Source organism: Neopsephotus bourkii, unplaced genomic scaffold (assembly GCF_033783945.1).
Source record: "Neopsephotus bourkii isolate Nb327-2 ecotype Australia unplaced genomic scaffold, CSIRO-AGI_Nbou_v1 NB_1767, whole genome shotgun sequence".
In the NCBI taxonomy this organism is placed as follows: domain Eukaryota; kingdom Metazoa; phylum Chordata; class Aves; order Psittaciformes; family Psittacidae; genus Neopsephotus; species Neopsephotus bourkii.
This window is the reverse complement of record NW_026902241.1, coordinates 2,421,760-2,448,621: the sequence shown is the minus strand read 5'-3', so window position 1 is coordinate 2,448,621 and position 26,862 is coordinate 2,421,760. Positions and strand designations below refer to the sequence as shown.

At 39.7% G+C, this 26,862-nt stretch overlaps 1 protein-coding gene across 3 annotated transcripts in view; it reads left to right on the top strand.

The window, feature by feature from the left end:
• PLEKHG1 (pleckstrin homology and RhoGEF domain containing G1) overlaps positions 1–26,862 on the top strand; it is a 137,307-nt gene that overhangs the window by 98,935 nt on the left and 11,510 nt on the right. For all 3 annotated transcript variants that reach the window (XM_061378656.1, XM_061378655.1, XM_061378654.1), the window contains 9 exons: positions 6,489–6,589; positions 12,467–12,536; positions 19,514–19,560; positions 19,839–19,989; positions 20,993–21,124; positions 23,432–23,614; positions 23,699–23,794; positions 23,903–23,989; positions 26,220–26,253. In XM_061378656.1, coding sequence (XP_061234640.1) covers positions 6,489–6,589; positions 12,467–12,536; positions 19,514–19,560; positions 19,839–19,989; positions 20,993–21,124; positions 23,432–23,614; positions 23,699–23,794; positions 23,903–23,989; positions 26,220–26,253 — 901 coding nt within the window. The remainder of the gene's footprint in view (positions 1–6,488; positions 6,590–12,466; positions 12,537–19,513; positions 19,561–19,838; positions 19,990–20,992; positions 21,125–23,431; positions 23,615–23,698; positions 23,795–23,902; positions 23,990–26,219; positions 26,254–26,862) is intronic.

The window sequence follows — 26,862 nt, the reverse complement described above, 5'->3', positions numbered from 1 at the left end:
TGGCTGTCAGTGGTGGGAGGTATTCTCTGTGCCCTTCTCTCTTGATGGCAGGGTCAGCGCTCTTCAAACATATAGGTGGGTGGGTGCTTTGGAGTCCACCTGAGAGGCCCAATGTATCCCAAAAGGGCAGAGTTTTGCTACCACTGACAAGTGGCAGTCTTATTGTCAAGGTACTGAGGGACATAAAGTGAACGGAAAAGAGGGGTAGGAAGTGCATGGAACCCAGGAGCTTTCTGCTTCTTTTGCTGAAGGGAGCAGAGGAGGCCACATCTCCAAGTCTGGCTGTCCTCAGAAAGACCTTGGCTTTGGCTGTCAGTTGGTGGCAGGACCGTGCTGTGCGGTGCATAGCCTCAGACAGGTGCTGATCTTTTGGACCTATCCATCCCTTGGCTGATAGGAGGGTTTTCCAGCTTCAGATGTCTTTAAAAAACCACCACCAAATACTGCTCCCAATCTCCCCCTCCCCATGTTCCATTAAAAGTAGGAAGTGGAAAGACATGCTTGCAGAAATTTCCTTCTTTGTTTAAGGTTCTGTTTTTACAGGTAGAGAAGCTGTGTGATGGCCATTGTAAGCATTTTTTGAGGTTTGATTTACTGGCATCATTAATTTTTGACATCTGTAGCAGAAATAAAATATGGTTCTGAGTTTTTTATGGCACTCAAACTGTATCTACAGTTAAAAATGTGCTTGTTAGTTAAATATAAGTATTTAGCTGTATTAGCCTATTGTATGACAATGCAACTGTTACTTACATCCTGGGCTAGTGGGTGTTTAGCTCATGTGGGAACTGGAAATAACTGCAAATTCCTACAGTCATGGCAAAGAGTTTTTGTCAATGTCAGGTAAGACATTGAAACAGGGCTGCTGCCACTTCTGCTTCTCCTACAGAGAAGTGTCAGAAGTGGGAGGTTAAGGACACCAATTACCATGCCATGCATGGATTTCTGCCTGCGACAGGGGAATGTGCCACGCTGTCTCTGGAGGGCTGAAAATGGCATGGGCTTTGACATGAGATGATTTCAAGGGCAATTGGGCAAGCATTTTCACTCTCAGAGGGAAAGGAAGGTTTCAGCCAAAATGGGGCTGCCCATAGATACTCGACTAGATTTGACTGTTTACAGAGACTGATGAGGAAGGATATGGGAGAGAGATCTGGGGAGGAAAGCAGTCAGAAATTGTTAAGTTTAAATCTGGCTGCATGAAATGTTTTGCTACAGGTGTCTCCAAGTAAACCACTGTGCAGATTACAGGAGATGTGCACCAACGCTGTGGGCTTGTCTTCTTCCACCACGGAGAGAGATAATAACAAAGACAATTATGTATTTTAAGGAGAAATCCAGACAGAAAGTTTTGATATGGGAAGGAGATGTTGAGTTTACAATTGCAGCTTTGCTTTGCAGGCTACAACTGCACCCTAAATAATTTAAAAGAGCTGCAGTGATCTGCTCTGACCAGAATTCAGCATCCTTGGCCGCCTGTTGTGGATGGTATGCTGTTTTTTGACTCACAATGCTTTCAGAGTATGTTGCTGTACATGTCAGATAAAATAATAAATAAATAATAAGAAAAAAGAATAAGGAAAACAAAATGGGCAAAAGGAGAATTGGTACATAATTATCTATGTAACTGGCAGAATTAGCCATGCCAAGCATGTTATAGAGGTTATTGTGTCATACAACTGTTGTCCAGCTTCCTCTTTGGTTACAAATGTGTAGATAGTTTGGCCAGCATGGCTCTAGCTAGCAGGCTACGAACAGGATCCAGTTTGTGGCATGTTTTCCTTCTGGCCTGCTGCATTTTTCTCAAAGTGGTGTGGAAGTAGTGTTTAGGTGGCCAAGGCTGCTGAAACATCTGATCTGGGCCACATGCATCTGTGCTGGGTAGAGGGGAGTCAGGCAAAAATATGCCCAAGTGTATAGCATAGCATCTAGGAGTAAACCCTGCCACACTAGTAGCACAGATGTAGGGACTATCAGAAAACTGAGAATCTGAGTGATGTTAATGGCACTGTTTGGTTTAGATCCTGACGGATTTAATATTACGTATTCCTCCTGAGGCTGCAACACTGGAAGTCCTATGAGTTTTGTTAAGTAACTGTTTTTTAGCAAGTTTTCTTATGTAAGTCCTCAGTTCTTGAGCCAAAGAGTGTTGCTGAAGTCCAGAGACACGCAGCGGCTTTACTTTCTCCTGCAGCCTGTGTTTAGGCATTGGAAAGCAAAGCTTCCCGGTGGGTAGAATCCTTGTCTTTCTTTTTTTTATTATTTTTTTCTTTTTTTTTTCTTTTTCTTTTTGTGTGTGTGTGTGTGTGTTTGTGGTTGGTTTGTTGTTTTGGGGTTTTTTTGTTATCAGTATTTAATGAGATTTTCAATGTCTTGTGTGCCTGTTTCTTGGTAAAGGTGTATCTGTGCAACAACACTGCTCTTTTCAACAATCTTGTTTGCTTTGGTGTTATCCATGTATGTACAGTCCTGCCTTGTAAAGGGATTACTAAGAACTTCTCTAGTATATGGGTTACTTGAAGGGCAGGGTAAAAATTGGTTTTACAAGGCAGCGTGGCTTTTACCCATATTTTTAGCATTACCATGTTAACATTACCATTACTCCTTTTAATGTGTAATTTTAACATTGCCACATTAATGGCTGACTTACTGTTTATTATTGTTCAGCTTGCAGTCTATTATTAAAGGTAGATGTGTGTCTTTTTTCAAAGGAAAACCTGGGTGTCTGGATGAAAATGTCCCACTAGTCTGTGTTTAGTTTCCAGAGTTTAGTCATGGAAAACTTTAGTTTAATTGATATCTGAAAATGTTTTTCTTCATTTTGTCTTTTTCTCGAAAGTTTTCTCTCATTTCAAGTCAACATGATTATTATTTTTAGCCTCAGAGATTAGTGTTTTCATAATTCTGTTCCTCTAGAGATCTTTCTTGTGTGATTATGAAGGAGGAGACAGTAGTCAGGACATGTAGTTTCTAACAGACATTTCTACTTTATGGATTCAGTGTGATGAAAGACGAATGTGGTGAACATCAAACCCAGCAAGGAAGGCAGAGAAGTCTGGCAAGACTCTTCTAGTTAGAACTCTTCTGCTTCTCTTTTTGGAGAGTTTAAGGAAATAGGATGGAAAAATTGTGCAATATCATTAGTGCAAACCTTGCTCCATAAATCAGTCTAAGAAGATTGGTATTTGTAAGCTTTTTTTTTTTCCTCCTGTAAAATAAGGTAAATGTTTCTGCCATAACTGCAGGGAGGCAATAAAAGACTAGTGAAGGAGAAGGTTGTAAACAAATCATTCAGTGCCGGCAGGGGGTCCAGAGATGCTGACAAGAAACAAATAAAAGTGAATAAGCCTGGGACTCTGTTCTGTTAAATTTCATTGATTTCTGCACCGTGTTATTACGGTTGTAGTCTGCACTGTTATCTTGTGGTTCCAAACCTTTCATTATGACTTCAGATGATAACAGCTGTTGATACCCTGCAGGAGGTTTCAGGGACTACCATGGGGGCAAAGTACCATTTGCTGAGAAATAATTAGGAGAAAAATAAATGGCTAGGTCTCTTTGATCTGCCTGTGATGGTGTCCTTGCAGAAGACATTATGTGCCAATATTGCATCTGTTTCCTGGATAGGTTCATGAAGTCTTTATGAGTACACATGCTCTATAAAACAGTATAACCAGAAGTGTCTGACTTGCTGAGTCAGTGCAAGAGGTGTGCTGCCGCACTGTGCCTGAGGTTCATCAGGCCGGTGCCCAAGACCTTTCAGCATCTACCTTTTTCATGTGAGTAGGGATATCTACATCTTTTTGCTGTTGTGACCTGCTGTCTGTACCACATTAGGTATCCACTTACATGTGTAGCAGCGAGGTAAACATGTCTATAGCTGTCGGACTTGCAGAAGCCTTAGCTCAGCATCAAGAAAAATAGAAAGCTAAAACATGAAAGCAGTTCCCAAAGCCTGTGTGATTTTCTAACAGTATGAGACAAGCTACAAGATAGCTCTGAATCCCAAGCGTTTTAAGCAAATGACCATCTCCCTTTATTCTAGGTAAGCATAAATCCAAGCATTAGTTTCTGGATTGTTTCTGATCTAATGCTGGGAGGAGGAGGGGCCTGAAGTGCAGTCTTCAGGAACTTGCAGCAAATGGGAGCACAAGCTGTAGGTGTGTAGCAGGAGGGTTGGAACTAGGTGATCTTAAGGTCCTTTCCAACTCTAACTATTCTGTGATTCTATAATCTGATACTGGCATATGCTATTGGAGATGCTGGAAAATTGCCAAAGCACTTGCAGGCTGCTGCTTTGCAGGAGCATTAGAAAGTCCTTGGTTCCCTTTTTACAAAAGAGTTTGTAAAGGACTGAGAAGAGTATGTGTATGTGGAGGAAAACTGTTAAGAAGACAAAAGGAACACAAAGCAGGTTGTATTCATAATACTGTCCGCAATACTGGAGATAACTGAGGGCTATTCATTATTTTGAAGAAACCCAAGCTCTAGCTATGCTGAGATGACTGACTTTGAAAGGAACTCCTGTTTAATAAATTAGCTGTGTGAAGTTACTTACTGTATGATTTCCACTCCTCTGCAGACCACCCCCTCATACCAGCTCAGGGTGCTGTAGTGTTCCTGCAATGCTAAAAATGTTTTCAGAGGGTCACAATTCCATTGGAGCTTTTTTGTGCCTTGCTTTTATGTGCTGATTTGTATTAGTGGGCAGAAAAGGCTATTTATTTACTACCATCACTGGAGCAGCCCTGAATCTATCATTTGCTTCTGCCTTTGACCTAGCATACTGCTCTCTGCAGTTGTGTCTTCCTCACTATCTTGAACCTTTTCTGCTGCTTCTGAGTATGAATAAAAAGCCAAGAACAAGTTCAGGGAGTCCCAGGATGCAGTTCCAATGACTTAATGAACAAATGTGTTTCAATGACAGGTTTGGACATGAAGCTACTGTCAGCTAGGAGAGAAGGTAGAGTATGGGTCAGATACTATCACAAAAGAGGTGAAATGACCCTCCGGGGACCTGTTTGCTTGCCTGGCCACTGACATTCCAGTTCTTTCAGACGTGGAGATTGCCTTGGAATAGGCTTGCTTTCCCTCAGCAAAATACACTGAGTTTTGGGGGTGATGAGGTGATGGAACAGTGTGGATTATTGAGCATTACAATAAGGGGAGGGGACAGGAAAGCCTACTGGTATCTAAACCTGAATCTTGATTTTGTCTGTGACTCTGCTAACACTGTTTCAGTTGGAAAGAAGGACATGGGCACAGAGGCTTGAGTGCTACAGTTTTCAGCCTTCCGTATGAGGGCATCTAAAATCCGAAAGTCAGATCCATGCTTGATCCAAACACTTTGTCTTTAAGAGTTCTTCATTGGGAATAAATCTTGGCCAGTGTATGTGTTCTATAGTACGTTTTTATTTATGACTCTGGAACACAGTTATAGCTCAGAAGTTTTCATGATCTCCTTGGCATTTTGCAGGGCTCCTTCTTTGCAGCACCATGGAATGCTGTGTTGCTTTTGGGAGGTTGCCACACCACGTTGTCTAGCCCCAGGCTAAGGGATTTTATTTATTTTTACTTCGCATTGTTTCAGCTGTTTTCACTTTTACTTTATACCCATACTCCCGCAGAATTTCTTCATGAATGTGGCAGCACGTTGGGTTTCTTGGCTTATGAGTTGTAGTTAGTTAAGTAGGCTGCTGGATTTGTTTGCCCTTATCTGAGAAATTTTAATACTGTAGCAGCAACAGAATGAAAAGTGACACTCTGGGAGCTGAGCTCTTATCAAAGAGATGGGAAAACTGTTCTCCCAGAACACTGCTGATCTGAGGTTTTTCTAGCTGTCTCATTCCTACGCAGTTGAAGTCCCTGGATGAGACACTATCACTCTTGTAAATGCAAAAGGAAATCTTTGTGAGATTATGTAGCAATGTAATTTGCAGTGTAACTGTGTGAGTAGCTAAATTGTGTGCACATATATACAAAGAGATCTGTCTTCTACAAACTCTGCATTGTTGTCTTAACTGATCTAAAATAAGAAATAAAAAATTAATGCACTGGTTGGTTTTCTGAGCCTGTGTTGCTTGTATCTTCTCTGCTCTTCATTATATAAGTTTTCTAAGACTACACAAAGACGTTCTTCATCTCTTATTTTTAAGTTCTTTTTACTTTGAGCCGGTTAAATGCTCAATTAAGCTGTCATTGTAAATGAAATCTGAATACATTTGTATATCAGTAGCAAGAGAAATGTTGGCTGTCCCATCTAAGGGCTATAATTTAGCGTTCAGTCTTTTGTTAATTTCTTGGTTTCAGTGAACAGATAAGTATTGTTACTTTTCATAATAGAGGGACTGCTCACCAACGGGCTATTGAGGGATTTATTGTAATAGTAAGGCAAAACTGATATGAAGAGATTTATCTTGTACAATAAAATGTATCTTCATTTACTGATCTAGAAAAGGAAGAAATGTCTGTTCTCATTGCTCTTGCAGGATTACCTTGACTGTATCACTGACCAGACCAAGCTCTCGCTGGGGGCAGAAGAGCGATCAGCCCTGTTTGGAAACATACAAGATATCTACCATTTCAACAGGTAAATTCGTATTCGTCTGAATAAAAACAGTTCAGTAGCCTGAGTTAATGGAGACGGAGCAAACCAAGTAAATACTCTCTTATCACTTTAATAGAGCAAAGATACATAAATTGAGAAATGGTCTATTTTTTATTCTTAGCAGGATAGATTTGCTGAGATCAGATTATTTTAACTGTTCATTTTATGAATCCAGTGTGGTCTTCATTTACTTTTTTTGTTTCTATGCTGGGTATTTTCATGAATTTAAGCCTAACCTGCCAGTTAGGCTCTAACTGAGCCTAGTGCAAGACCGCTGTGACTGAAATTCATGCCTTATTAAAGGGATGTCATTTTATTCCTAATATATTAGGTCCTTTTCTGTAAGCATATACATCACCCAGCTCTGGCTTTTCTCATGTTTTATAGTGCTAGGGGGACTCCCTGAATTGATTTCTTGAACGGTGTTCAAGTATCTTCCATTTATTGAAGGCTTCCATTTGGTATATTTACAGCCTTCACTAAAACTCTGAAGATGGGACTCTAGTGTATATTGGGAGCATGATGTTGAATTTCTTGCTTGTATAGCTAGTGCAATGTTGTGTGGAACCTGCAGTATCTGCACTTTTAGGAGCATGCCACTGCTGCTTTTTTCTGAATCCTCCATTGCTATAAAAATACTCAACTTATTCAGCATATAAGTTAAACCTGAATATGCAACCAATGCAAGAAATGTATTGGCCTAACATTCCCACATCTTTTATATCCTATTACTCCTGTAAAAGCTCTCTTAGCTTTGCTATAATTAGCAAAACATCTCCCAAACTACTGTGTTCTTTGAAGAGCAACAGATAATTTAATTGAACAAAAAAAGGATTCTGAAATGGAGGACTCGTGTCAAAAAGCATCTTCAATGTTTTTCTGTCATCATGGGAAGCTACTTTAAAGTACCTCACTTGGAGTATTGTGTACAGTTCTGATGTCCTCAACATAAAAAGCACATGGAACTGTTGGACCAAGTCCAGAGGAGGGCCATGAGCATGATCAGGGGACTGGAGCACCTCCCATATGAAGACAGGCTGAGAAAGTTGGGGCTGTTCAGCCTGGAGAAGACTGCGGGGAGACCTCATAGCATGCTTCCAATATCTGAAGGGGGCCTATAGGGATGCTGGGGAGGGACTCTTCATTAGGGACTGTATTAATAGGATAAGGGGTAATGGGTTCAAACTTAAACAGGGGAAGTTTAGATTGGATATAAGAAGGCAATTCTTTCCTGTGAGGGTCCTGAGGCACTGGAATAGGTTGCCCAGGGAAATTGTGAATGCTCCATCCCTGGCAGTGGTAAAGGCCAGGTTGGACAGAGCCTTGGGTGACATGGTTTAGTGTGAGGTGTCCCTGCCCATGGCAGAGGGGTTGGAACTTGATGATCTTAAGGTCCTTTCCATCCCTAACTACTATATGATTCTGTGATTTCTGCTGCTGGGGTCACTGTTTAGTATCAGACAGAAGAGTGGGGATGGATCTATTCAGAAATCGTGGATAAAAAATGAAAACTGGAAAGCTGCTGTGTCCTACTTTAGCTACAACAACTGACTTGACTAAACATCTAACATGATGGAAAATACTTAGTGGTAGTCTGTTTTAGAGCCTTAAGGCAATAATTGTGAGCTTATAACTTACCAGTGGTGACAGGATGGAAAAAACCAATCCTGGCCATTATGTTTTTTGATCCCTCACAAGCAAGGACATAATTATACCAGCATCATTGCAAATATTACCTAACAGAAATATCCTCAAGTGTGAAAGGTTATTATACAGGATAACCGAGGTGCAAAAAAAAAAAAAAAAAAAAAAAAGAAGTTTATAGAGGTTGAAAAGAAGAAAAAAGAAAAATAAAATAAAGCAGTTTGGGGCAATTTTAGAGATAGGTATGTTAAAATGGTTAAAACTCGCTGGAAAGTTGTCCAAAGCCTCTAGTGAGTTACTAATCTGTTTCAGGCCTTCTGATTTAAAATTATACATGGAAATTGTGAGCTTGTAAGATTGAACACACATTGTAGGTCCCAGTATAGCTTCAAGGATTAAGCTTTGTCCTGTGTAAAACTTGGCATGTAGCTTCTGGGACCTAAACATGCTCTCAAACCTTTTTATTTATTTTTACCTTTGAAAAAGGTCCATTTGGCAGTTGTGTATTAGTAATTTCAAATGCTTTTTGTGACCATGATTTTGTAGTTTCAGAATTACCTTGGTTTTTTTCAACTTTGATTTTGACCATTAACCAGTGATCAGAGGTTTTAGTCTTGGGTGGTTTTGTTTTGTTTTTTAACTTTGTATAGATCTGAGAAATTTCAGTTACTGGGTATTTCTTTCAGCTAAACTACTTATGATTTTTATGTGTTGCACTGTATGGCAGAAATGATGGTCAGAATGCTAGCTAGCTGGGATCTCAACTGCTAGTCTTGTGACTGGAATCTCCTTTTGGAAAGCTATTTCTTAAAGTGGAACCACTGATTATACACTGGTCCACTGGTCCTGTGCTGCCCCTTGGGAAAAGATCCCCCACTGTTAGTTTATTTATTCAGAATGTGTAAGTGTTCTGAAAATCAGCATTTGCTGCCTTTCTTTCCTGGCCTCTCTTATTGAGATTCCCTATAGTGTCAGTTTAGGATAAATTTTCCACCTGATATCATGAGTCGATTCTGAAATGGGAATTCTGCAGAGAAACATGCTCAAGTTTAGTACTTCTACCAAAAATTAGATGTTCTTAGGAGAAGCCAAGCTGAAATGTGTGCTGCTGACAAAGGTCATCCTGCATAGTCCTTGTCCAGCAGTGACTACTGAAGCACACAAATACAGTGCAGGGCCGTTTTCTGTAACAGCCATATTCAGCATTTGCTGTGCTCTGAGCTTCATGGTGGTAAGATCTGGTTTGTTGACAGGAGGAGCCTTCATAAAACCTGTAACAGCTCACCTTTAAGGGAAAAGTTGGTTTGGTCTAGTTTTCTGAGTGGAGAGAAATTATTACTGGCCATAGGATTTTTTTTTGACAATGAAGTTAAATCAAGGCTAAATTTCTCTTTATTTTTCTTTTTAGTGAAAGTCTGAACTTTCCAGATTAATTTTCCAGAACTTTATATGGTGAAAGTATTCTACCATGAAGACCAGATTGGACTTGCTTTGTCCATTTTTTATTTGAATGCTATATGCTATCAGGCATTGAGAGAAAGAAGTTTTTCAGAGATGCTATTACTTTATCATTTATGGCTATAATGCACAGTGCTCGGTCATCAACAGGTTGGGGGGTTTTATTTTGTCATAGGTTCGGGACAAACCATGCTGTTTTCTTCCTACATCTTTGCATTCCTTACATTCCACCAAAATTGCCTGTCTCATATCCCATCCCTTATTACCATCTCTCACTTGCTCCAATTCAGATCAAGGTGGAGGAGAAAAATACTTGTGTTTCATTTTAAAATGGTGTGGTGGTGATATAAAATTAATAAAAATTTTTAGAAGTGCCTTGGCTGAATTGTGTTTGCACATATGGTGATTATTTGCAGACCTATAAATGTGTTTCTTTCTTTCCTCTTGACCTCCTGTAGTTAACAGCTTGATACTAACCTGCCTTTTGTCCTACTGGAAGTCTTCACCCATGGTGAGAAGACAAGTGTATTGTCTTGAAAATAAGTCATACTCCAAAAAAAAAATCAAAGCATCCTAAAAAGACATTGTAATGAGACTTTTATTCATTTGACTTGAAAAGATAACTAATCCAGTACATGAAATTTAGTCTCTTTGTGCTTACGTCTCTCACTCCAAGGGAGTTAACATTAGCTATTGAGGATGATCCTAGATTCAGATTTTTTCAGCCCACGATAACTCAGGCTGTATAGCTCAGTACATGGTCTTAAATGGCACTGGCGCTTGCAGCGTACTTCAGTCTGAATCTTGTTAGCGATTCAGCTGCAAGAGCATGGAGTTCCTCTAACAGTGCTCCCCCATGCTCCCTTCCTGCCTGGTGGTTGGCACAAGTGAGTCACAGAGGCTGAGAGCTGTGGTACGACCTGTGAACTGCATAAAATCTCTTCATATTCAGGTGAAGGGAACTAATGCTTTTCTCTGCTGTTTCTTCTGCCTTCTGCCGGGTACTTAGATGTAGCCTATAATAATAGCCCTGTTTTTTCACATGTCAGCTTGGTTGTATAGGGATTTATTTAAGTTTTACAGGATTCCTGGGCATGACACATTTGTTATTTTTACAGTAGCAGGCTGCTCTTGCCAATCCCATTCTTACCAGCAAGGTGAAACAGAAGGGAGTGCAGTGTAGATACACAAAATCTTTAAAAGCATAGCCCTTGCACTATGGGCTTGAGCTGAAGGCATAAGCCACTAGCACATTTACTGCATAAACCCGGACTTACTGCATGAATATATGAAGTCTTTAAGTGTTGCACTGCTGTGTCCTGTAGGAGGAATAACATGATATTATAGGGGAGCAATAGGAATAAAATGGCAATCAAGGAGCTACATACTTTAAGCCATCAAAAGAATGTATGCCTGCAGACAGCAGGAATACTCTGAGCCTGTTCATTGTGTCTGAGGTTATTTCCAAAACTCATGGGTGGAACACAGTCATTGTAACTAATGGTTATGGTAACCACTGCTACAGCATCTTTTGCTGATGTAAAGGAGCTTCTTGAGTGTGGGGTATCAAACAGAGGTCATATTTTTGTTCTCATTTGATGAAGTGTGGAGGTTAAAGTGTTGCTGTGCAGACTGGCTTAGTGACAACTGAACCTAAGCTCTTTGTCTGTCTTTGTTCCTTGTGACTGATTGCTGATTTCTTCCCTTCCTTCCTCCCGTAATTAGAGAAGCAAAGAACAAGTCAGGAAACTTTTCTGGTTTACTCTTTTTCTTACTTACAGAGGGAAATTGTGTCTGCTTAGAGGGGAAAAGGGTAGTTCCCTAGATAAAGGCATCGCAACTCTTATGCAAAACTCATTCAAGGAACCAGCTGTGAACTGGGAATGAAGTAGCCCTAAATGGAAAATCATCTGATGAGGGGGAGTTCTATCAGAAAACAATTTGGCAGAAAACTCAGTTTCTTCTCTCATTTTCCTGAGTACCTCCTTCAGTAAGACTAAAAACTACTTGGATCAAGGACAGACCTCTGAGGTTTTCTTCTTCTGCTTGAACTCTTTCTTTCACTGAATTGGCTTTTGAGAATGGAGTTTCATACAACAATGAACATGCTCCCTTATTGCTTTACTCCTGTTACAATGAATTCATTTCCTGCTTGGCATGTCAAAATTGTAAAATCCTCTCAGTGAGGTTTTATTTTTATGCATGTAGAATTTATATATTCCCTTCCAGAAAACTTTTTGCAGGCTAACCATTTTTCTTCAGTGAAGAGACCCACTAAAGGTAGATGAATTTTCTTAGTGAACTTATTGCCATTCTTCTTGTATGTGTAATACTCCCTGGTTCTCATCTGTGTTTTTCAGACCAGCTCCTCATCTCCCTCAATCAAGTAAATCTCATGGAACATACAAAATCTTTATAGGGCAGCACATGTGCTTCAATAACTTCAGTTTTGTTGGTTTTTAATTCTGTTAGTTGTTATACAAGCTTACACAACTGACTGTATCACTGTGAGTATCCTAGAAGAGTTGTCAATCTGAAGGAAGAGGCTTAGCTTTGCTTAAGAGATCAGCAATCCATGGTTATTGTAATGACTTGAATTTTTGAGTACGTGGGAGCACCATTTTCCTAGGGTGTTCTTTTGCCTTCAAACAAAAATGATGCCATGAATGATGAAGCACTGTCTGGCCCAGAATATACATATGTGTCTATTCCAAGGTGTGCCATAAGTGTCTTTCCTTTTCCTGTTCTGTCTTTTAGTGAACTTCTGCAAGATTTGGAAAACTGTGAAAATGATCCCGTGGCTATAGCAGACTGTTTTGTTTCCAAGGTAAGTGGCTACTGCAGGAGTCTGCACGACAACACCAGTTGCAGAGTCATATGGGGAAATAAGATTAATTTGTTGGCTTTTGAGACCTAATTCTGACAGCTTGTGTGACTTCAACCAAGAAAAGTTTGCAAATCTATGGAAATGAAAGGAATTTCTCTTAGTAGGTGATAGGGAGATGCCCCTGATGTGCATTTTTTTGAAATCAAGGAAAAGGTGTTATTTTCTTCAGTAAGTGTATCTGAAATGGTGGAGCTGTCGATCTAGAGTTCATTTCTAGATTTTTATGGTTTTGTGGAGTATTACAGAGATTCTTTTTTTTTTAAATATGGGTGACCAAGTGATGCTCCAGTTTTACATTGTCAGCTTAAAAACAGCCAAAGAATACAACTTGGCTGCACTTTTTTAAAAAGCAATAACCTTACCTTAACATGTGGTCATATGTTTTCTGAGATGCATTTTTTCTGAACCCAGCAGCCATACCTTTACTTTTGTTAAAGGGGATGGTTGAAAATTTAGCTTTAAGATCCATATCTCATGCTCTCTGACGTACTTTGAATTTTCTGAACATTGATCTGTACATCTTTATTCTGTTGGGCAGTTCTGAAGCAAAAATATATGGAGAAAGAGAAGTCGTTAGGTGCAGGAGAAATACAGGAAACCAAAGTAGGTGTCCTTCATTGTAGGAAACCCAAAGCACCAGTCATGGAGAACAGGAATGGCTACAATGGTAGGACAGCAAGAGATTAAGTAATTGGGGCTACTGATTACTCTAGTTCACTGCAGACATCATCAGAGAATTTACATTTGCCTTGAATCTATAGAGTCCAAATGCATTAAGAAATAATGCCATTGCCATGGTAACTTTGGTACAGAGGAGTAGAAGAGGGTGCATGCAGTTGTTTAAATTTGGATAATCCCTCTATAGGCGTGTTTCCCTTTAAAGAAACCCAAACAAACAAAAAACCCACAAACCTCAACAAAACCAAAAAGTCAAACCCTGTCATGTTTTATACCTTGTCCTGAACTCAGTATTGTCAGCACCAAGCATTCAGTGTAATAGGTCTAACGCGAGGATTTAGGATTAACTGGCTCACCCTTTCATGGTGGTCCAGTAATTTGTTTGGTACTGTTGTGACACAAGGGGAATAAAAACCAGCAGCTTAACACTGCTGTTGCCAGATCATTTGCTTAAATTGAGATTGAGAAAGCTGTTATTTATCTAGTAACTGATCCTTTGTAAGCACTGACTGTCAGTATCACTAGTACAAAAGTAGGATGTATTTCTTCCTCATTGCAACGCGGTTCATGGTATTTTGTTATTGCTCCAAATAGCCTATACTGAATTGAAGGAGAGTGAATGGGACAAGGGCAAGCACAAAGTCCTGCTTCTGGAATGGAAGAACCCCATGTGCACACTGGATCCAGCTCACTAGGAAACAGCTTAGCAAAAAAGGATTTGGGGTCCTGGCAGACAATTAGCCAAGTATAAGTCAGCAGAGTGCCTGTGCAGAAAAGGCCAGTTGTGAGGCCTTCAGGATATTTACAGATAGCACAGTTTGGAGCTAGTACCTCTTTTTGTTGTACTGCTTGCTTATAGCTTGGGCCACTGGGACTACTTCTGGCTGGGACATGAAACAGAGGTGGTGCAAGTGATAGTAATAAGTCCAGGAAACTGTTCTGCTCTTACTCAATTTGGCCAGCTGAAAGGAGTTTTCTGGTAGACTTTCTGGCCATTAGTTCCAAAATCCATCTGTATATCATTGCTTGTGCTTTTTTGTTCCCTTGTCAAATGCTTTTAGCATTTGTATTATTGGCAGGCAACTGCCTGATGGCTCAGAAATTGCTAGAGATTGCAGTTCTAAAAAGCATTTTTTAGCTTCATCCAGACAAGTGCAAATACTTATAAGCAAAATCAAACAATACCAAAATACCCTGCAGTTCTGGTTTTAGCCATGAAGATGTCATTACAGCAACAGCCGACCGTCTTAACAGGCTCCAGTTGTTCTTTCTTGGTTGATTGTATCTTCCCAGCATTGAGTAGTGGAAATAAAACTGCCTTTTTTGGCAGTATGCACTTCAAATCTTACGGGACTTTGGCCATTTATTGTTTGATTGTTTCAAGTGTGCTCGATCTTCATTGTGAGTTAAACACAGTGATAATATCGCACTGAAGTCATAGCTCACAGCCTTAGCTAATGGATGTAGCTCTGCTGGAGCTTCTTTAATACTTCCAGTGGAAGTGTGCTTACATTACACAAGCTGTGGATCTAGTGTTATTTTTCACTCTACTGGTTCAGCTGTGAATTCCCACAGTTGCTGGGAATTCAAACGTATAATCAAGTTTTCACTGTAGGTACTTTGTTTACTTTGTTAATTTCATGAAGCTCAGTAACTACATAAAGTAATAGCCATTTCTTTCTTCAGGATTCATCTGAAATGACACAAAATTGGTTTGCATGCATAACAAAACAGTTATGGTTAAAGTAACTCTGGAGCTTTCTGGAACTAAAATGTTTTATAGTCATAAAAATATCTAGGGAGTGTAATTTTTTTTAAGGCCTAGTTTTAGACTGACAGATATTTGATAGACTGTTTCTTTGAACTTTGTTATTTGGTTTTGCTCAATAAAAATTGAGCTTATTATACTTCCTTCACACAATCATACATTGCTGTGCTTCCAGTGTATAACTTCCATGCTTAAGCAGTAAACAGCCCTGTAACTTTTAAGAGAAGTTGAGTAAGGATTATCAAATCACATTAGCACACTATGAGCAAAGTCTCATAACTGTGGATTTGAATCTTAACATTTGTTGTACAGAGTTCCCAAAGCAGATAGCTCTGAACATGGCAGCTTTTATTCATTAGCAGACTTCAGCAAGATTTATAACCTAGCCAGTAACATAGAACTCACCAATAAAATAACCAGGCAGAGCTATGACTAAATATAAATATAAGTATTTAATAAAAAACTTACAATGTTGTATTAAATTCCTCTGCTTCCAGATGATCTTTCCAACCCTAACCGTTCTATGATTGATACCCCACAGGCAAAGAGGCAAAAATGCAGAAAGACATGCTTTTTAAAACCTGCTGTCCAGTCATGAATTGCTGGCTTTACCCTTCTGCCCCAAGCTTTAGATAGTGTGGGTGGGTATTTGTTTAAACAGTGTGGGATGGCCGCTGCACGGAAGTAACCTGCCACTGAGGGTAATGATGTACTAGCTGAGTTTCTACCACCTCTGGTCCTGCCTCTTTGTCTTGAATTGTATTAACTCTAGTACATTAAATGTCATGGAGACATTTTGTTGCTAACTGTAATCAGAGGCTGATAAAAAGGTTCCAGTGCAAGCATAGCTATAGCTTAATTATTCACATAAAAGATTGCTTATAAGTTTTCTTGCCAACTCAGTCTTTCATTTTCATAGTAATGATGCCAATGTTAATTAGAAGAGTGACTTGAGTACTCTACACGTTTACATTTAAGTGAGTTGTTGTAAAGGAGAGCTTAATTCTGGCACATTGCTCTTCTCACTCAGCACCCCGGAAATTCAGAACATGTGTTTTCTGAGACACACCAACAGCTTAACCAAGGGGAAAGGGAGAATTACTCTAATCTAGCATCTCATTAATGAAGAGGAGATCCAGGCAATTGGCTTCAGTTTACACTCTGACTCAGCTCATTTTCTCAGTCTCCATTTTCTTTCGAAGTGCCTTTTATGGCTATAAAAAAGCACAGAGCATTGAGAGAAGATCAGGGACATAGCCACGTGCTTGGCACTTCATGTGGAGGAGACTTGCAGTGAATTGATGCAGCAGCAGGGGACAAGTTAAGTACAGCTTGGATCTGCTTGCACTTGGCTTTGTTCTTGAGGGTGACTTGTAGTCAGCACAGATGAACTCTCAGCTTGGGTCTTAGCTTTTTCAGCCTCTACCAAATAACAGGTTTGGGACCCAGGATTAAAAGTGATCTGTGGAGTGATTCCAGTCTCCCCGCAGAGATCTTTTGGGCTTTTTTTTCTGGTTTGAAGATAGTTGAGGTGAACAAAACTTTCAAGCTGAGGAAGTTTAAAAATGTCCAGAGAAATACTGATGAGCATAGCTGAGGTTTTGCTTACAGTGTGAAAGTATTGATAGGAATACATTAAATCCATCTTAGTCCCACTTTTTTGTTGCTTCTGAACAGAGTTGACACCATTGTCTTTAGCCTGCACAGCTTGTCCCCAGATATGCTCCCAGTTACACAGTGTTTTCTCTGGGGAGTCTGCTGTGAAATAGAGAAGACCAGCTGGGAGTGTGAACTAGAAGTCCCTTCTTTGACCATGAAAATGTAACCAGGCAGGCAGTGGAAGCACAGCCTTCCTGAGTAGTGTGGCTTCCTCAGGCTGAGGAAGAGCCTCTCTTGGAAGCAGTTCTCTTGGCCACGCTCCAGATGTGTTCCTGCTGATGCCTAGGCAAGGTGTATGATGTTGGTTCACACCAGCTTTGTAAGTCTGAATGCATATCAACAATCTCATTCTGGAGGCAAAATACATGTAATTGACTTTCTACTGGCATTATGCTCGCATGCCTCGGTAAAAGCAAATGCTTTCTGATGGTTTCATGTGATGAAATGAGCTGTGGTGCAATGAGGTGAGTACACATGTAAGTGCAGTACAAATTTGGTGTCATGCCTATTCAGGAAGCAGCAATGATTGTGAAACAATTCTTAAAGTTTTTTGAGGTGTTGAGGGCATGAGAAACTGCCTTTTTTATTTTAAACAAGTTTGTTCCATTTAACAGCGAGACTAAAATCCTTTTAAAAACAAAAATCTCATTCAAAGTAGTTTTGACCTTGTGTGAAAAACAAAACAAAAAACCAACAACCAAAACAGGAGGGAAAGTGTGAAAAGGCTCCTGGGGATTTCAGACTTGCATTTGATTTTGTGGAGAATGTGCACTCAGTCCACTCTGAAACCTTGACATGTTTGGCCTTGTTTGTTTTACAGATAGCGTTTTCATTTGTTAAAATTTCCCAACAGTTTTTTTTTTCCTTTTCATTTGAAAAGCCAACAAGGATGTGACTACATTTATGAGCAGAATACATGTATATGAAAAAATATCTATAAAATGGTACAAAAAGTTTTGCATAAATCACATTATTGTGTGATTATAGCCACGGGAATGTATTTGAATTTATATCAAAGTCCCTAAATGAGTACCTTGTATTAACATGTGCATATATAAAATAAATCACCCTTTTTCTTCATACTGAATTTCTTTCTAATGCTCCCTCTTAAGCACCCTGACTTATTATAAGTGATAGCTAGCTTGGTGGAAATTGCCATAGAAAATTGCACAGTGTAGTGTCTGCAGTGCTCTTCGTTTTGGACAGAAGAGGGTTGGAGTTGTGGCTGGGGTCCCAGGCATGGACATGAACATGAGCTCACTGCCTCTGGATGTAGACATGGGGTGTATGTACATGCTGTGAAAACTTGCTGCAACAAAATTAGTCCAAGCATAAAAAAACAAGCTATACTATTTAACTGTATTTGTATCAAGACTATATTTACTTGGTTTGTTGGTTTAAGAGAAGACCAGTTTAATAAGCTTACAGCCCACTAGTGAGTAAATGGGCATTACAATCCCCAAGAAAAACATTTATTAGAAATTTGCTTGAGTTATTTCATTTTTCAAGACAGTTAATACTGATATCCAGTAAGAAATACTGAAATGAATTGCAATAACGTACTCATGTGGACTAGCATCTTTACATGGCATTCTTATGAATTACTGCCCAGAGGAGAAATGGATGGTACAGCCTTCTTTCACCCCTGTGAGAGGGGGAAAGGACCAGTGCTGTTGCAAATGGGGAAGGGTACTGCCTGAGCTGGCTCTTTCTGATGTATGGCCAAAAAAATGCAAACTAAACAAGGAGAAACAAAAGCCACTGCATCTATCAGGCCTCTCCTCCTCAGAGCACTGTTGCCTTCTTGGTCTCGCCATTCACGTGTGACTGCCCCTCACAGAGCAAAGCTATTGTGCTGAGAAGACCAGAATCTCTTCTGAAGATGCTTCAAGTAGAAACTGGGGTCTTATTTACCACAGGAGGATTGTTTTTTATTCATCTAGGAAAATAAAAGTGATTATGAGAGCAGTTGGCCATTCTGCAGTAGTCTTTAGGAAACCAGCAAGCTGCAGAAACTACGTATTATTTGGGACAGAAGATGATAGGCAGGTGTGAACTTAAAGCACATAAAATCCTTCTGGGAACCTGTTCTTGCATAGTTAAATGAAAAAAAAAGCATACAACTTAGCCAAAGAGGAAAGGAATGAAACACAAGGTTTTGCTCTCAGAAGCTTGTCAGCATCAAGCATAGGGAGTTTAACTGTGACAGGCAAGTGTGGAAACCCACCTAAATCTAGTTATAGCTGGGTAATAACTGTCTGCTCTCATGAAGTCATAAATTACTTTATTAAAAAATACTAAAAAATCACTTTCATGGCTTATAATTTTCACATGTAAACTGTGCTCAAATGTGAAAGTATTTGTAGTTGCTTGAAAATTGCACATCAAACAAACCTACAAAATCTACTTCTAGCAAATGTGTGTGTCACAAAAAATGTAGGCATGTGCAAGTCAGCTCTTTGAAGGGGGTGGTGTTGTAGTGGTGATGTTTTGTTTTGTGGGTTTTCCTTTAAGATGCATAGGTTGTTGTAAAGGACCTTGGAGGCTTATTTACACAGCCAACTGTGTTATATCTGTATGGGTTTCCTTGGTTTTTCCTTCAAGTAAAGGAAAAATCTTGCCCTCCCCTCCTAAGTGGAGCTCAGTTAATAAGTCTCTGGTAGTGTTAGAACTATCACAGTGAAATTACAGAAATCACTGATCAGAAACAGGAGAAGTCATTGTCTTGACATCATCATCTTTATCTTGCACCTGTGTTAGCTGTTAATTTTGACAAAATCTGAATATGTGTTAATCTCTCCTCCCCACACAGAGTGAAGATTTTCACATATATACGCAGTACTGCACCAACTACCCAAGGTAGGAATACTGGATTCCCTTTCTTCATTTGTCCCTTGGCCAGTTTATATAATGTAAGTTACAGTCTATAAAGAAAATAAATAATATGAAAAATCAGCTTCTCCCCCTCACAAACTGGAGGAATGGTCAAGGAGTTTAACTTACAAAAACACAAAGAGCAGTGATTGGATTAGAAATCTGCTGCCCCCTTTTAGAAGGGAATTAACAAATCAGTTCTTGACTTTACCTACAGACTTACAGCGACAATGTGTCTTAAAGCTATGCACTGATGTTTCCAGGTCAGTGGCTGTATTGACCGAGTGCATGCGGAACAAGGCACTGGCCAAGTTCTTCAGAGAGCGGCAAGAAGCACTGCAGCATTCTCTGCCCCTGGGCTCCTACCTCTTGAAGCCTGTCCAGCGCATCCTCAAGTACCACCTCCTTTTGCACGTGAGCACCCATTATAAATGTATTTAGTTTATGGCTGCTGCATGCTGAAATTCCTGCTCTACTATAAGATTTGATGATTAGAAAGCTTCTGGGTTTCCTTAAATGTTCTTTCTTCTGGGGGTGTTTGATTTTTACTGATGGAGACTTTCTGTCACTTCACAGCATATGCATATGTTTGGAGTGGGGAATTAATGGTAACTGGTTTAGACACACTGAATCAGTCTGTGCATCCAAATAATTATGTGTTTGAGATTTTTGGTTTTGTTTTCATTTTTTTTAAACTGTTCTGTAATTCTGAAGTGGAAGATTCATGTCATGATTAAACAGTTTTGTACCCAAATCTATTGTTGCAATGAAAACCAGCATTTTTCCACATGTTGCAATGCTGGGGGTGATGGAAAGAGGACTAAATACATATAAACACCCCGAATGGCAAGAGTTTTGTGGAGAGAAATAACTGAGGAAATTGGAACACTTTCCATCTTCAGTGAATTGAGTTAAGCAAGCTTCGGAAATTCCTGCTTTATTGTTAACGTTTTCCACATATGTTTCCTATTAGAGAGTCATGTTCTAGTGAAGTGTGAAGACACTGATCTTATTTAAAATGTCTGGTGCTTTTCTGCTCTCCAACTGTAAAGTAATGCCTAATGTAATTCCATCAGGGTTTTGTAAGTGTGTAGATATGTTCTGTGTTTTAAGAAAGCCATTAAACGCAGCCTGAAAAGGTCTCCCAACAGGGTGCTGTGCTCTCTTTCTGTGCCCCTTTGCTCACATCAGCTGCTGCAAGTACAGTTGCTGCTAAACTGACCGTGAAGGCTTGGCTTTGTTAGTCATCTTGTGTTAATCAAATTGATAACAATGTGTACTGGTAACAAAGACAGGAATGTTGCATTTGAGTGATCACAACGTGAAGGGCAAAACAGTACAGATAAAAACATAGTGTTGTGTCTGGCTGGGAAAATTCATTTAGAAATAAGAGGTCTTTTTTTTCTCCCTGTCTTAGGAAATAGAAAACCACCTTGACAAGGACACTGAGGGCTACGATGTGGTGCTGGATGCCATAGATACAATGCAGAGAGTGGCATGGCATATAAATGACATGAAGAGGAAGCATGAACATGCCATCAGGCTACAAGTGAGGTTTCCAAAGAGGTTTTATGGGTGTTTGTGAGCTGTTTTTGTCAATATATATGCCATTAACATTTTTTAGTTTACCTTTCCTTTTAATCTTTGACAGTCATAATTTAGACTCCCATTGAGTATGCCTGTGGCTGTTTGATCTTAGAAACCGTGGTCATAGCTTCTGCAGGAAGATCTCAGACCTCGCTACCCTGCAAGCAGCATCCTGTAAAGCATTTATTTTGCACTAATGTGGAACTTAAGATAACTTTTCTTTCTTCCTTTCCCTCAATTGTACAGCACTGCTGTACAACCCTAGGGCATGGCTTTGTTCAGAAATCCTGTGTTTTCCGATTTCTCCCCTTTGTGCTAATTAATTTTGTTTTGAGGCATTTCTTGTGCTTCTGAAACTTTAAGTACTTTCCCTTTGGGCTTTTGAAAGCTCATTATCAGTTGTTCTGTGGAAAGTATAAACCTAGAAATATGATAGCTAGAAAAAAGTTAACTTTGCTTCAAATTAAGAATTTTTCAGGAGAAAACATCTACACCCTGAGTTAATTTTGGCATTGAGAACAAGCTCCTTTGCAGACATTTTACAGGCCTTTTGTTCTGTTTCAGGCTTCCCAGTGAATCACAATTTTACATTAAGTTTTCATCAGCAGTATTTATATTGCTTTAAGAAAACTGGGGGGATTTATTTAAAAGGGTGTAATAGGTTTATATCGTTCCAGAAATCTACATCATGTTATTTTTTGTCCTTTTTTTTTCTTTTTAAATAAATGCAATTATTTGCCCTCATTTTTTTTTTTAATGTTTTTGTTTGTTTATTTGGTTTTGTTGTTGTTTAGGGAGAAGAGGGCTACATTTTGTAACACCTTCCCTGAAGCAGAATAACCTTTGTCACACATTGCTGGAAATGCTTGCTAATGACTTCTAGCAACAGTCTGCCATAAATCTGAGTAACACTAACCAGTAATATTTGGCAATGAAGAAGGTTAAATGCTTTGGGGGAAAAAAAGTTGATTTTTTTTTTAATTTATTTTTTGAGCCAGCAAATGTATGGGGTTGTGGAGAACATTTATGTTCCTACTTACCCTTTAAAAAAGTAAAATCCCTTTCTGCAGCCGTAAGGATGGGTGTTCTGTTGGCTATCACACTGCCTTTTGATCTGTAGTGTTGCAAGTACTGCAACAGCAGTTCCTGCAGTCAACCTCAACACTGGTAGACTTGATCCCTGTGCTGTACCTTACTTACTTGCAAGTTCCTGGAGTGATCTGATAAAATGCAGGTTTTTTTCATTTTGTTATGTTTAATTATTTTCTTTATAGTCCAAAGTGTGCTGCTTTGGGGTCTTCTTCTAGGCTGCATTTGTGCTTCAAACACACTAAGAAGCTTTCTAGCTGAATGCTGTATTAAAGCATAACGGCCTATAGAGAGCAAGCCTAGGGTGAGGAAATCCATCCCTGTGTGCTAATGCTGCCAGGTTTGAAGTTCGATGGATATTTTTAAAGATTTCCCTAGTTAAGTTTCGGTTTGCTTTTAGAATTTGCTCTTTTGTGCTTACATCCTATGTCATTGCCACTGGCAGAAAAAAAACAAGCAACTCAAGGAAATGAGAATAGCCAAAGCTAAGTGACACAGGCTTGCAAAGATGTTCTTAGGTGTTTCTCCAGCCTTTTTTTTTTTTCTTCAGTAATAAATAAGCTGAGAAATAGCTATGATATGTATGAAATTATTAAAAATACAAATAAATATCTTCAAATGGTCAGCTGACCAAATCACTTCTGGTCCTTTAGTCTTCTGAGAAACACCTCTTCAACCTGAATACCTCACAGAAGTGTCTTCTGTGATGGGGCTACAGGACACAGACACAGCATTATAATTCACTCAGTGGGGGACCACACAACTTCAGGACAATGCGCAGGGTGAGAAGGAAACATTAAGAGGGTTTGGTTAGAGGAGATGGAAGCAAGCACAAAAGAGGCTGATGACTGAATTCCAGACCATTTTTAACCCCCTAGTCTGGGGAGATGAGACTGTGCTATTTCATTACAGGCTGTTCCAGGGGCTTTTTTGCTGGGTCCATGCAGAGGCAGCAACCAGTGCTCAGGAGGGTGTGTTTTACTGTGGGCTTAGCAGTAGGCCTCCAAGCACCTGGCTGCAGTGTTGCACATAACCTAGGGACCTCAGTACTGGTGTATGTGGACTTTCCGCTGTTGAATGTTATATAGCAGAGTGGGAATGGCATTAGCAGATTCGTTGAGTCTTCATTTCAGTAAGATCTCTGAAATAAGTGTTGGTTGTTCTTCTTGATCTGTTGCAGGAGATTCAAAGTTTGCTTACTAACTGGAAAGGGCCAGATCTCACGAGTTACGGGGAGCTGGTGTTAGAAGGAACATTTCGCATTCAGCGAGCCAAAAATGAACGCACGTTGTTCCTCTTTGATAAGCTGCTGCTAATTACAAAAAAGAGAGATGAAATGTTTGTATACAAAGCTCACATACTGGTACGTTGGAGATCAGGGGGTAATGTGCTGTCTCCAGGTCTCCCCAAAACTCTTCCATAATTCACATCATTGCCTCTGTTGCAGTGTGGGAACCTGATGCTTGTTGAAGTCATACCAAAGGAGCCACTTAGCTTTAGTGTCTTCCACTACAAAAATCCCAAGATGCAACATACTGTCCAGGTATGACAGAAACCTCCCTGCCTATTGGATAACCTGACTGATGACTGTATGCTCTTCCTGCCTAACACAGTGATGCATTTTCTCATGGTGCTGCAATGTTTTTACCAGGCAAAGTCGCAGCAAGAAAAGCGCCTTTGGATTCTTCACTTGAAGAGGTTAATTCTAGAAAATCATCCTGCTAAAATTCCTGCCAAGGTAAAAATTATTAAAAATTAGAAAAAAAAACAAACCCTAACCAGAAAACACCGCCGTGTATGTGTGTAGAAACTTAAAGCAATCTTAGCTGCAAGATGCATGGCAATTTACAGAAAGTTTAGACTCCAAGAGATTAATTAACATGTTATTTCCTTATGTCTTTAAAAGTCCCTCAAAAGTAATGGAAAAGTTCCACTATAAGCATCTACAGGGCTTGGTACAGGAGTAGATGGCTTAGCAGCATTGCTGTCCACATTAGGATTTGCCTGCTAAGGCATCAGTAGCATAGAATCACAGAATCATAGAATGGTTTGGGTTGGAAGGGACTTTAAAGCTTATCTAGTTCCAACCCCACTGCCATGGCAGGGACACCTCACACTAGACCAGATTGCTCAGAGCCCTGTCCAACCATGCTTTGAACACTTCCAGGGATGAGGCTGCCACAATTTCTCTGGGTAACCTGTGCCAGTGCCTCACCACCTTCACAGTTAAGAATTTCTTTCTGATACAGAAGCAATGTCAGAAAGCTTGTATATAAGAGATGCCTTAGCTTAATACTGCTTGCCTGCACAACACCAATGTGCTTTAATCACAGCATTTGAAGATGTTACCAAGCTAGTTTTAATCTGTCTTGGTTAGATATCATAGAAGTGAAACCATTTGCAGCAACACTTCACTTTATGCTAGAGAACATGAGGAACTGATGTCATATTTATAGCTGTAGTGTCTCAGAGTAGGGAAACCTGGTCTTTTTATTCATGAAATCCTATCTTAGAGCTCCAGGTGATGCTTCCCAGTGTCACAAACTGCACTACTCAAAGGATGTTGACTGTAGTTAACTCTTGCCATGACAAAGCAGCCAGTGACTCATGTGGAAGCAGGATTTATTCTGATTTCCCCCCTCCCCTTTACTGAGTTTACTGCTTTTTTGTTTGTTTCTCTTAAGATTCATTGATCAGTTTCCTTGTTTTTTTCCCCCCTGACTTTCAAACTGTAATGGCTGAAAAACGTTCTCTATGACTTATGTACATAGTGCTGCACTACCTCTCATTTTCAACAGCTTAACAGAAAGAATTATGTGACAAAAAAGCCCCAGAAGTTGCTATTATTAATTCTTCCCTTATCTTTTTGTTGACAGAGTTTATCAAAGGTATAATATTTATGCTGGTATCTATACTTACAATGTAAATACTCGCTGTAGTTTATTAGGTTGTAAAAAAAACATGCTACAGCATGATCTCAGCTTTTGTGTCAAGATACTTTATCGCTGCATTGTTTTTCCTAAAATCTGTGGACAGAAAAAAAATGTGCCAAAAATATGACGCCATTTTCTGCTTAGGGAAATAATTTCAATTGAGAAGGGAAAACTCGAACCAAAGAAATCTGAGGTTTTCTGCCTGTTTTTATTATTATTTATTTCCCTTTGACAAACCGGTAGCAGCTAGTTATGAGAGTTCTCTTTGCCCATTTTTTGAACGATTTAGTAGTAGTCCACGTGTGACGCCTGGTGGATAACTATCGAACTGCACCTGTAGAAAGGCAAGTCAGTTACATAGGATATTGTGTTTTAGTTTGTTTTCTTATTAGCTCACCTGCTTGACAAAACATCCAGATTCCTATTAAAAAAAAAAAAGTGACAAATTTTACGCAGTCATGAAATGCTTTCTATACTGGTTCAATCTTACTTCAACCAAATGATGATTTAGCTTTTTAAATAGCTGCTCCTCAAGGAAATTCTTAGAGGAAGCAAGGTTGGTAACACTGATCTCTGGAGATGTGAGTCTCCATGGAAGAGGGCCAGTGTGTGCATCATGCTCTCAGCACAGCACAGCCTCTATCTTTGAAGCCAAAGCAGTTTTTGTGGTCAGATGTGGCATCACTACGTCCTCCAGCAATCCCTTGCACCAGTGGATAGGTAGGTGCTGTAGGTACATGCTGCTCCCCTTGTGCTGCCAGAGTGGAGGTGGGCACTCAAGGCAGAGCTTCCAGGTCCATGAACAACAAAGTTTTTTGTGAAACCTTAAAGATAACCTCCTGCCAGCAAAATTCCTCTTTACATATGTATTTTGTCCAATGCAAAGTAAGACAGAAAATAATGCTGCTAACCATATTTATTAGTTCAAAAATTAAGCTTGCTGTTGTTTACATATAAACTCACTACTATCTGTAATACAGAACATAATTTGTCCTTCTGCTTACAATTCAACTTTTTCATTTGTTACTTTTTCAGGCCAAGCAGGCAATTCTAGAAATGGATGCCATACGTAAGTTGGTTCTGTTTCTTTTTTTTTTTTTTCTTTTTTTTTTTAAATCAATAAAAACATCTTCAGAAGTATTGGGTGCAGATCCTGTGCAGCTCTGTAGGCACTGGTCTGCAATCAACAAGTTATGCCTCAAAATGAGCAAGGAAAGAGGCACATAAGACCACCTGTGTAAACACTGAACACTCTCTTTTCCTTACTCCATGCTGACATCCTTACTCCATGTATGATCTGTGTTGTAGCATAAACTCCTGGCTAGTACCTATTGAAGAGCTACCAGCAAGCAAAAGCAGCTTATTATTATGTAGCAGTCTTATGACTTCTTCATGCTGGCAAACCTACTGCTGGAGAACAGTGAGTCTTATGCTTATGTCTGCAGAGTTTACCTGTGTGTCCCAGAAGCCAGCATCAGAAAGTACATGTGGTGCTGCTGTCTGCGCTCTGAGTTCAATCCCATCCACATGGTCCCTGCTGTTGCATCTTCTGCTTGCTGCCTTTGCTAGTGCAAGCTGCATTAGCTCTTCACATTGCCAGTGATCGATCCCTAGCAGTGTAGAAAATGAGAACAATAGTCCTACAATATAAATTCTGAGGAAGTCTTGGAGTAAAGCA